This window comes from Zerene cesonia, chromosome 11 (genome assembly GCF_012273895.1).
Source record: "Zerene cesonia ecotype Mississippi chromosome 11, Zerene_cesonia_1.1, whole genome shotgun sequence".
Classification (NCBI taxonomy): domain Eukaryota; kingdom Metazoa; phylum Arthropoda; class Insecta; order Lepidoptera; family Pieridae; genus Zerene; species Zerene cesonia.
The window spans coordinates 2,359,516-2,371,252 of NC_052112.1; the positions used below are offsets into that span (position 1 = coordinate 2,359,516).

At 31.7% G+C, this 11,737-nt stretch overlaps 3 protein-coding genes across 3 annotated transcripts in view; all 3 read right to left on the reverse strand.

Annotated features, from left to right (window-relative positions):
* The window catches only part of LOC119830278 (estradiol 17-beta-dehydrogenase 8-like), a 3,628-nt gene extending 1,891 nt beyond the window's left edge, over positions 1–1,737 (reverse strand). Inside the window, exons 1-3 of the mRNA XM_038353236.1 lie at positions 1,444–1,737; positions 954–1,091; positions 527–720 (exon numbers count right to left, since the gene is read on the reverse strand). Coding sequence (XP_038209164.1) covers positions 527–720; positions 954–1,091; positions 1,444–1,486 — 375 coding nt within the window. The 5' untranslated portion in view covers positions 1,487–1,737. The remainder of the gene's footprint in view (positions 1–526; positions 721–953; positions 1,092–1,443) is intronic.
* Positions 1,738–2,447: 710 nt separating this feature from the next.
* On the reverse strand, positions 2,448–3,656 carry LOC119830280 (mitochondrial cardiolipin hydrolase-like). The gene has a single exon (XM_038353237.1). It carries the CDS (start codon positions 3,402–3,404, stop codon positions 2,784–2,786), a length of 621 nt encoding a protein of 206 aa, XP_038209165.1. The 5' UTR covers positions 3,405–3,656; the 3' UTR covers positions 2,448–2,783.
* A 240-nt stretch (positions 3,657–3,896) lies between these two features.
* LOC119830506 (pituitary homeobox 3-like) lies at positions 3,897–8,506 on the reverse strand. The gene is made up of 3 exons (XM_038353549.1): positions 8,491–8,506; positions 5,093–5,595; positions 3,897–4,367 (listed from the first exon to the last, which is right to left on the reverse strand). The coding sequence occupies exons 1-3, from the start codon at positions 8,504–8,506 to the stop codon at positions 3,897–3,899; spliced, it is 990 nt and encodes a 329-aa protein (XP_038209477.1).
* Positions 8,507–11,737: the final 3,231 nt, after the last annotated feature.

Sequence of the window (11,737 nt, forward strand, 5' to 3'; positions counted from 1 at the left end):
TTTCAATTTAAGTCCAAGGTCCTCCCCACTGAGCTGCAGCTAGTCATGCTCATTAAAATTATGCTAATCCACAACTAAAAATTAAGATGTCATTATTACTTTACAAGCAGATAAAAAAAATGGTACAGATAAGGTAATGGACGACAATGACCATGGAGGAAATAGAACAAATAGATGATAATGCGTTTTTTCTTTTTTTTTTCATAACTTTTTACAAATTCAAAAAATTTTAATATAGACAAATACACTTTTCAGAAGTGTGTGACTTCATTGCTTCAACTGGTTATAAATGGTAAAAACATTCATTTAAATACTTGTATGACATTTTTTTTATGTTATTTGAGCAGGTGAGCTGATGGTTCATCTGATAGTGAGCAATTACCACGGCCCAGTGAAAATTTGAAGGGGTAGAGTCACTGCAAACACATAGCCGGCTTTAAAGGGGTAAATGATAAGGAAATAATTGATGAAAGGAACTGAGAAGGGTGAGGAAAAGGAAACTGGCCTGCAACTTCCCCATACATACCTTGAGATTAACATTAAGTACGCTATCATAGTCTTCTTCTGATAGTTTTAGCATCCAGTTATCTCTAGTGATGCCTGCCGAGTTAACAACTATACTCGGAGGAACTTTGAATTGTTTTGATAGTGTTTGCACCAGATTTTTAATTGATTTTGAGTCTGATATGTCCACTTCTGCTGCGCAATGGTCACCAATAACTAGAAATTTTTTGGAATAAAATTTTGATTAATTGTCAATTGTACACACATCTAGAGGGCTACTTGTGGAAAACATTCTTTTTCAATATTATTTCCGTGGGTAAGTTAATCAGAATAAAGAACTTGAAAAGAAAAACTTTACATTAATTATTGTCACAACATTCATGCCACCTACTTCTTAAATCTTTTAAAATATGACAGTAGGTAAAATATTGTTTATAAAAATAGGTCACCACTAGAACCAGATGCGAGAGCTGTATGCGCTTTTATAGTTTCCAACGCAGCATCATAATTTCTATCTGCAGCTATCACTGTAGCCCCTTCCCTTGCTAAAACTTGACATGCTGCTCTGCCAATTCCAGAACCCGCACCTAAAATTATAAAATAAAAGTATAAATTTTAAAAAGTTTTGGCTTTCAACACTCAGTAACTAATGTTATTTTATATAACAATAAGATGTTTTTTAAATTCAATAACAAACATAAACATTGACCTATAAGAATTAAAATATATAGCAAAATTATTAAAAAAATATGTCTTATATAATTATAGTCCCAAAAATACATTTTTATATATTTCAATATATAAATTAAACAAAAAACTTATTCGACTCTCTTGAAAGAAAAAAGTACGTCAATATATATAATATAATGTATTCTGTGATGACGATGTGCAATTTTTTTTTTTAATAATTATATGTCTGAAATCAAAAAGTTTACTTACCTGTAACAAGTGCAAGTCTTCCTGCTACTAGACCAGACACCATATTTTGAAAGATTATTTTGTCTGACTCTCCGCTCTCGACTGTACGTGAGCACTTTGACAGGTCTCTAATGTTCTTTGATCTTTCTTATCACACAAGTTCATAACTTGACATAAGACGATTAGACTGATAACTGATAAGTATTCTTGATAAGACCTTGCTAAATAGACGATTGACCTTAATGGTTTACAGCACAGGGCACATAGTACCACAGATTAAGAACTAGTTACTGCCATAGTACTACGTGCGTAAAACCGATTACGTTCAAATTGACGGTTGAAGAAACGTAAAATATTGCTTTTACTTACTCTGTGGAAGAGACCGTTCATTTTTGAATTTGACGGACGAATCTGACAATAAAATAAACGCATTCAGAATCTCTACTCTATAAATGCAAATTCAGAAATTTGTTAATGAAAAAGCGCTACGTTATTTTTAGATTCAACAATTAATCATTTAAATGTAGGATTGTGTAATTTCTACACGTCAGCTACCTATGTCAATGATTATGGATCACACACAAGTAAGTTAGGTGAATGTTTTTAATTGTAAGCTACATTATTTGCACAGAAAGGGTGGCAAATAATTTGCTGCAAATTGAACCTAAATAAAATTGAGCAACTTGAGAGATAAATTAGGGTGTAACTACCATTATAGCTAATTACTGTAGTAGCAAGCAATAATGAAAAACTATTATTATATCTTTAGATATATATAACTAGGTGACTAATTCTTTTTGTTAACACTAAAAGTTTATAAATTTTATTTTTTCACATTATTACATTTCATAACCTTGGTCACAACTCACATGCTTTGAGAACAAATGTATGTATGGAATTAAAAATTAAACTAAAGATCTAGTGATAATGTTTTATTTAAAAAAAACTAAGAAATATGTATTAAAATTATAAGAACTACAGTTTGAAAACAATTTTTCTTAGATCTATTATTAATCTCAATTTTAGCTTAGTTATCAACAATTTTAAAAATTGTAATATCACAATTCACAGTGCTTATTAGTAACAATTAAAATTTAGAATTTAGGGAGTTAATTTGCAATTGAATGATAATTTTATTAGATACATATATAAATTTTGGTAATAAATTACATTTATCTATGCTATTTGCTTTTTATAAAAGAAATATGTGCACAAATATATTATGAACTGTTTATCAGTTCTGTATCTCACAGATTAATAATTTGTGTATATATTTAGAATATATTTTACCTTATCATTATTATCATTTAAGTATCATAAGAAAACAATTGTGCACACATTCTTTATAGATAAGTACAACATTATTTACCAATTCTAACAATTGGCCTGAATTCCAACCAAAGTCTCTCAAATTCTCTACTGTATGGCTCCACAATCTCCCTCTCCGATGTTATCAACAAATTTTCCCAATTCTTATATAAGGCTTGTGTTGTCCAATTTAAAGAACCTGTCATCACAAATGGAGTAACTGCCTCACCTCCAAGTGCATCAATAATACAAAATTTATGGTGCATTATGTCCGTGGATTTCATCCAGCGCACAGGTATACCTTGCTTCTCCAACCTCTTCACTGTGGAACCAGAGGTGAAGGCCATATCAGGATCGACAATGACACGAACTTTAACGCCCCGGTAATGTTGCTTTAGGATTGCATTGGTAATATCAGTATTAGTAAGCACATACATGCAAATATCCAAACTGTACCTAGGTTGATTCAAGTAGTGAAGTAATCTCTCTATGTTTTCGGTTGTTTGGTGCTTTAGATACTTACTAGGCTTTAGATCGCCACTTTTATTAGAGAACATTATAACGTCATTGATTTCCTTTCTTTTCTTTGGTTTCTTTTTATATAAGTATTTAAAGGCAGCATGAGAGGCGAGTGCTATTGACAATGTAATTATTAACGTTTTAGTTACACTCATTGTATCGTTTTGTTTTATTAATCGGAATATTTATAACTAAAATTCTACAACTACGGTTGAATTTACAAAAGAGAATATTACTGCATTTTAGATATTTCCCACTCACACATTCTATACTTTCACATATGAGCAGTTATCAACAACTCTTTGTACTAAACATGACCTGTTTAGTATTATTTGTGTTATAATTAATTTTGTACAGCATTAAGCATTACCTCCACTATAAACACATTTTTAGAATTTTAGAAAACAGTACGTGAACGTGACAGATGACAGGGTAGCATTTTTTAGTGACATTCTGTCACTGATTCTGACATACCAAATTTTCACTTTAAACTTTGATGAAAAATATTGACAATAGTGTTGACACACGATTAAATAATGTAGATATATGGCTAGTTCAAATTCGATTAAACTTACAAATTACATAAACTAATAAAAGGTAAGTAAATAAAAACTAAATTTGTCTACAAAGAATTTAATACAAAACATCTATAAAGTAATATTATTTATGCTAAAATCGTGGGGACGAAGCCGCAAATTTAAATTATATGAACTGTGATGTGGCTGCAGTGATCCACTATAGCCTCCAATAAGAGCACAAGACCCATAAGTATTTTCTGCTGCATTACCGTAATTACTCATACTTTGACCCATAAGCGTATTATTAGGTACGTATTGTCTATTATTAACATTTTGCATCATCAAGGAATAATCGTTCTGATATATCCCAGAGTTTGTTATAGGGAGTCCTAAATTAAAATTGAGATTGTTTGTTTGAAAGTGATGCAGCCACGGTTCTTTTGTAGAACGACTAATGGTGTCCTGTCTGTTATCAGATTGAGGGATCCCAATGGGTACTGGTAGAGGCTCTGGGGAACTCTGACTTGTTGAACTTCTGTGCGTTGAAAGAGCCGATCTTTCGTTGCGCCTGAATTTTGCGCGTCTATTTTGAAACCAAACCTGCGAACAAATACTCGTATTAGCCCAAACATAAGTACGTCGCCGCCGTTGTTAATACTAATATATTATAATGTACAGATTATCCGTAAGATTTGTTCGAATTATTTTCCACTAGACCACATGCGAATAAACTACTACTAAAGTATGTATAATGCCGACAACTCACTTTATCTAAACGTCGGTAAATTGCAGCTTGCGTGTCAACCGTGTATATTATTCTACTCTTTGGTGTACCCAGAGTTATTTTTGTGTAGTCTTTTGAATTGAAAATAGAATATTGACAAAAAAACCATTCTATATATTAACTAATTATAATATATATAATTAATTATAAACATTTTATATTTAATGGTTTCACATCAATATATTATTATGTACACATAAATAAGGCTTTAAATTGTAATTTATGTAACTGTATTGTATGCATGTTTTATAACCTTGTGCGTTATTGTTGTTATTCCGCGATATTGTAATTTAACTCTGTTTACAATCTTATAATGACATATATGCGGTTCGCCAAAAATATTCGATCCCTCAATTTCCTCGATCAAATAATAAAGAAAAAATTACGAAAATTACTAGAGACAATAATATAATTGATAGGTTAAAATGCATTCTGTATGTAAGCAACTTTCCAGTTACATTTTAGAGTGATATAAAATACCGTGTCATACCGCTTAGTCCATATTTTATCATGAAAATAGCCTAACCTAAAAGGAACAAACCTGCACTCTTGCTTCAGTTAAATTCACCCTAGACGCCAAATCCTCTCTCACAAATGCATCAGGATAGTGAGTCTTCTCAAACACCTTTTCGAGCGCTGCCAACTGTTGGCTTGTAAACGTAGTTCTGTTCCTTCTGGGCTTCTTTCTCTCATCACCCTTCGAGTCTTTCTCTTCTTCCGATTCTTTATGTTCCTTTGTATTCTTGGCCTCATCGAACTTTCTTCTCATGTCTTCGTAAGTCACATAGTCCATCGGCTTGATGTATTGACGTTGTAGGTCTTTCTGGTACCAAGATAGATCATACTGGTTTGGTGGATCATAGTTATTTATCTGCCTGCCCGCTGTGAGGTGATGAAGGCGCAATAAGCTATCCTCGTGACACTTTATCATATGTAGCAAATTGTTATTCTCCGGATGTGACGTGTTTGAGTTATAGTTTAACTGCGTGATTTTTGGTTCGCAATGTTTAACGGGTAAGTTTTGGCGTCCGCTGTGGTGAGTACCTGAAATGATAATCTTATATTGAAAGATTGATCTAGAGATTTTTCTGTACATAATTTTTTGTTTAAATCGATGTAATGATTAAAATTTGACGTTCCATGAACTTTTACTATGCGTTTATGTATGTTAAGAACTGTATTGTTGTAAATGTATCTTAAGAACTAGGTAGTTAATTTCATTTAATGTAAGTGATATTTTCACTTACATTAAATTTATATATTTAACCGAATAATTAATAAAATTTATGTAACATGGTTGCCTGAAAGTGGGCTTTACAGCAATACGGCTTTACAGCAATAATAAGCGCTTTTTATTTTATATGCGCCTAAATGTTATTTTGTAGCTACATTAGATTATATTCTTAAATTTTCTGCTTGTGTCTATACCAATTTTAATTAAGAATAAATAAAAATTAAACTTAGGTACTAGCACCCGTCAAGCGCAGTATTGCATAATTATACCAAAAACAAAACATCTAGGTTTTTCTCCTTTAAAAACAATCGTTAAACAAAGGTCCATTAAAACAAGTTGTTTATGGTCCGTCTGCTATACTCTGTGGGCCATTGTTTGTGAGAACTTGCGGCCCGCGCAGGCCTATCAATTTCACAACACATGCTATTGATTTTAAGCGATCTTTGATACTTTAGGATACCTACAGTTTGCCGAAAGAGTATTTTTTGTTGTAATTTTTTTATGTTGATTTAAAATCATATTTCAAGATTAATTTAAATGTATATCGAGCAAAAATTGTATTTGCTTTTGTTAACGCATTTTCATTCAACACAAATCCTTAATCAATTAGGGCTTTTTAAAGTTCCCCAACTGATATAGTTTATAGGTCTAGGTAGGTATATATATCCATTCTATAATTGAATCGGATTTTCCTTTTTGGAATAGAGGATGAATGAATTTATTACGCAAAAAAACAATGGAATTGTGATGCCTTCAATATATTTTTGCACCTTTTTTACACTCTAAAAAATCGAAATTTGATTTTATATTTGAAATAAATATTCATAACAAGGAAGTATTTGCGGGAGAATATCTACTCCTTCACGCAAAAACCGAAAATGAGCTGAATAAAATTTGGTACGTAATTACCGAGATAGATCGTAGCAAACGGTTGTTGATGAATGAATTATTAAATTGCAAGCCTTGAAATTTTTATTTAAGAATGAAACAGCTGTACTCAAAGTAGAAAAATAAAGTTGAGTCTAAGTTGGTGCTTCTTTTAACAATGTTTTACTAATTCTGGGCACTGCCTTCGACTTGACCTATTTTTTGTGTCTCGATGTATCTGGAGACAGGAGAGTATATCGAGGATAAGTAAGTAAGTAGTTTCAAACAATAAAAAAATTATATTGATCCAGTAGTTAAGTAAGCGAGTAAAATTTTTCAAAAATGGTTAATTATTAAATTTCTTGTCATTTCTTCCCGGTAGAAGTGACATAAAAAAAATCAGTGGGTACAGACAACATAATACTATCTAGTATTACTATACAGTGATACATACCTACTGGTATGTATCACTAAATAAGGTATCTAGTATCTACCTAGCATAGTACCTCTTTGATCGTTTATTTTCCATTATAAACCATAAGTTAACCATATCAAGAGACATTGTATCCTACTTGATCATGTAAAATCACTAATGTTAAAAAAATATCACAAAAATATTTTTGATTCTTAATATCTATGGCAATAAAAGGTAGGTGCGGGTAGATAGGAAAACAAGGAAAGGTGCAATTGGGCCACCTTTTTTTATTTTTATGTAAAAATCGGCAATGGAGCTGGTGGGTCGCCTGATAGTAAGCGCTACCACCGCCCATGAGAGAGAGAGGCATAAGGTCAAATTGCAGGACTTTTAATTGGGAAGGGATTAAGAAAGGATTGACGAGAAGACAAACAGGAAAGGACTGGGATGGGTAAGGAATAGGATATAGGCTTCCGGCTCCCCCACTCACCGAACGAAACACAATAGCATGCTATTATTTCACACCGGTTTTCTATGGGGGTACTTCCCCGGTGCGACCCAATTCGTGACGAAGTGTACTCGACTCCCACCTGTTGTTAAGTGGTCATAACTGCCCATAAGCACTTGCACTACTAGTGAAGTGTTAAAGTTGCATTGCCGGCGTTTAAAACACATATGCCTACGTTCTTTTCTTGAAGGCCCTAATGCCGTCATTGTTCGGATTTACCATGGGCAGTTTTTAATACGTGACACGAGTGATGCCGTGAAGAAAGAAAAATTTATAAGGATATTTCCCAAGAATATTCCTACAAAAATTGCGAAAGGGTGTTTATTTATTTATTTAAGAATTTTATGTACATCTCCAAATAAACAATTTTGCAAATATACAAAAGAGATACTTATATAGTACACAAGGCTTATCTGTCTTCCATATCGCAAGGAAGCGACTTCATGGTAAGATTTTTGTGCCTGGAGATGATACAGGTTTCTTTTTACCACATTCATTCATTGCTATGGAAAATTCATCATGATGCAGACTTGCTACGAATAGGACACTAACTTAATTTTTATTTCACGATGGCTAAGTCATGCGTAACAGCAAGTACCAATTTGAAAACCAGTTTATATTAAAACTTATTTAATAAATAATAAAAATTACTCAAGAATAATAGAAGAAAACTTCAATGCAGCAATTTTTTTTAAACAAGATTTATATTAGTCTAATAAAAAAACCAGCCTCAACATAATAATGACGGCAACACTTTGATAATATACGAGTATATTGTGAAATTTGTAAAAAAAAACCTATTATAAAATAACTGTAGTGATATTTTCTATATCTCCAGATCTACATAATTAGTTTCTAAATCTATTAGAGTAGATATATAATATAAGCATAGCTACTTATATCTAAATTACTCACCTTTATTTTCGTCCATTGTAGCGTAAAAATATTAAACCACTTCTAAAAAACCACGAATGTCACAAACTCAAATGAAAAGTGTTTTTCGTTTTTCCAATCAACGTCACGTGCAATTTGAACAAATGTTAACGTCCAGTTCAACTTCGATCGAATCAAATAATTGTTATTAATACACCAACTTATTGAATTACCATAATTAAATAATTCGACTAACTCATTCTAATGTGCGAACTAATGAAGTTTATGCCGAGATCTGGCTTGCACGATACGCAATCCTCTAGACAACATGTGTGTTTAAAAAAATAACGTTTTAATTTCTTGAATACGCCCACTTCCAGTCAGATTTGCTAATCCTTATTTCTTTACAGATAGGAATCATTTTAACAACCTTTATAACAATCTGGTTGAAGAAAAATATACTCTAGCGACCAAGGAGGTTAGATTTGTTATAGAACGAAAGCCCAATGTGGGTGTCACTATATGTTAATTGGAAATGGAATTTAGGCGGGGTTTCCCTGTGCCCGCCTTCAAATTAAAGAAAAATAAAAAAGCGGGAAAAAATTTGGAGACGCAAACAATATGCCGCGTCACCTTTTATTATTTATAACCGTCAGTAGTAAATTAAAATAAACTTTCTTCATAATTGGTTCTGATTGCTTTATATTCAAAATGTCGGAAGTAGAGAGATTTTTTTACTTTAAAAATATGAAAACTGTCAGCGCAATAATTGGCGACAAATTTTCTTTTATGAGTAATTGAAGGTAATTAAAAACTTTTGAATAAAATTACATTATAATTACATAAACCATTTATTTATGGCATCACTTTTTCTATTCTTACATCTGATTTTCTTACATCGTGATAAGTAAAAATAACATTTTCAAGTTTTTTAATTTCAGGGCTTTTATAAGATATTTATTAGAGTAATACAATTAAAAATATAAATATGCCTCTATATCCCTAACTGCTGACAACATTTACCACCTACTTAACGAGAAAAGCTAAGGAAAATAGGTAAATAAGTAAATAAACTCAAAAATATAGTTGGTTTTCTATAGATATAAAAATAAAAATCTTTACCCACGGAGTTCTGATTAGACATACTCGTGTATAGATAGGCTATCACCGATATTTTTAACCAATTTTGCTATTGTAATTTTAAAATTTGCTTGATATGTTTGTTTGCAATAGCATTTTATGTACTGTTTTTCTCGCAAATAAACTCAAACTCAAGTTCAAACATTTATTCATTCAACTAGACATCTTATAGAAGCACTTTTGAATCGTCATATTACGCAGTTATAACATTTCATATTTCATATTCAGAATTCAGAATTCAGAATATTTTCAGAATTCAGAATATTTTCTTTACGTCGTTATTTTCGATTAGTCTTTTGTACACCTATTAAAAAGTATGTCTTGCAATACTCAAAATCCATAAAACATATTATATTCGACACATCAAATATCATCTTTTCTCATTTCAATTCGAAAATATATTAAAACATACCTACCGCCCAATACTATTTTACCAAGTGAATAAAATGTTTAAAATAATCGATAGTAGAGATTCATTATAGTATTATGTTATCTGTGGTAGATATTCTCAAAGTAACGACGCACCTCGCGCCCGTTCCAAGCTGGGAATAGATCGGAGGGCCGTCGGTTTGAATTAGTGTAAAACCGTGAAAAACGTTTGTACATGCCAGACACCGTACGAACATTAACATTTAACTATATGCTATTCAAATAAATTATTTAATAATTCCACTCATATGCGATTGGTTTAAAATATTCCTAATTTTTGTTTTGCTAGAAAATAATATTAAGTATGATCATCGTTGAATGTCAAAAAACACTACATTAAATTACGTTAAGAACAGTATATTATTGAAATGATAAAGAGATTAAAGATATTACAATATTATCTAAATAATGTAGGTATCTACACCTAGATACCTATAACAAATTTCTTGTTTTGTCCACGCTTCGGGTCATATGTTATTCAATTTATACCAGCTACACTACTGAAATAAATAATGCAAAAAATTATATTTCGTAGGTTTAGAATCCTACTAATCCTACTTTATATCCTACTAATATTATAAATGCGAAAGTTTGTTTGTGTTTTGTTGAGGATGTGTGTGCGTTTGTTGCTCTTTCACGCAAAAACTACTGAATCGATTGCAATGAAATTTGGTACGTAGACAGCTGGACAAAAGGAATAACATATAGGCAACTTTTTATCCCCATACTCCTACGGGATACGGACTTACGCGGCTGAAACCGCGGGGCGCAGCTAGTAAACAATATGATTCAAATTATCAAAAGACAACTACCCTATATTACAAGATTTCTTCTCTTTTTAAAGCACACGTAAGCGTTGATTTAAAATTGAATTAATGTCGATGTCTCCTCCCCAGTTGTTGATATTATTTGTGTATAACATTCAAAGATAGAAATGCAATTCGAAATTTAAATGTTCTTGGATTCCAAAGCAAGCGCGCAATAGTGTCATGGCGGCCATAATTGGATTTGACAGTTGTTGGCGGCGTCCGGGCGCGCGCGAGTTTCAGACAGCTCGTTTGCGCTTGTGCGTTACAAACCCCGTATTTCATTTTATTTTTATTATTTTTCACGTATAGATAGAATTTCGTGCTAGTATTATATCGGTATTGATAAGTATAAGCTAATATTTCAATTTTGGACTACATGTTCAAGAGTTTAAAATGGTATGTGAGTACAAATTTTTATAATTTTTTTACTAATTTTTACTAAATTCACAATACGTCTTGTTAGGGGTAGTGAATGAGTATAAATTGTGTGATTAGACGACATAAATAGTTATGTATTACACAGTTCCAATTCTAATTAATATCAAGCTAATCGCTAAAGCTTTAACTGTCTTTTAAAACTTTTATTTACTTGATTTTTTAAAAGCGTATGATTTCCTAATATATATAGAAATGAATAACCAAAAAGTAAAACAAAAAAATAAAAAGAAGTTACTCAGTAGGTACGTAAACAATAAATCAAAAACGATGCGATTTTGCTGCAAATCGAGCGTGTGAGGCATTCGCCGTGTGGTCCATGTTGGTGTGGTACGTGTGCACAGTTCGGATGTCGCAATAATCCGTGAACATATTCATTTGTCAAAATTCCGTCCGGTATTGTGTCCATAGTGTAGAATTTTCTAGGAATTATTTATTCGGATGACGTACATAAATATTATCAATATGTAAAAAAA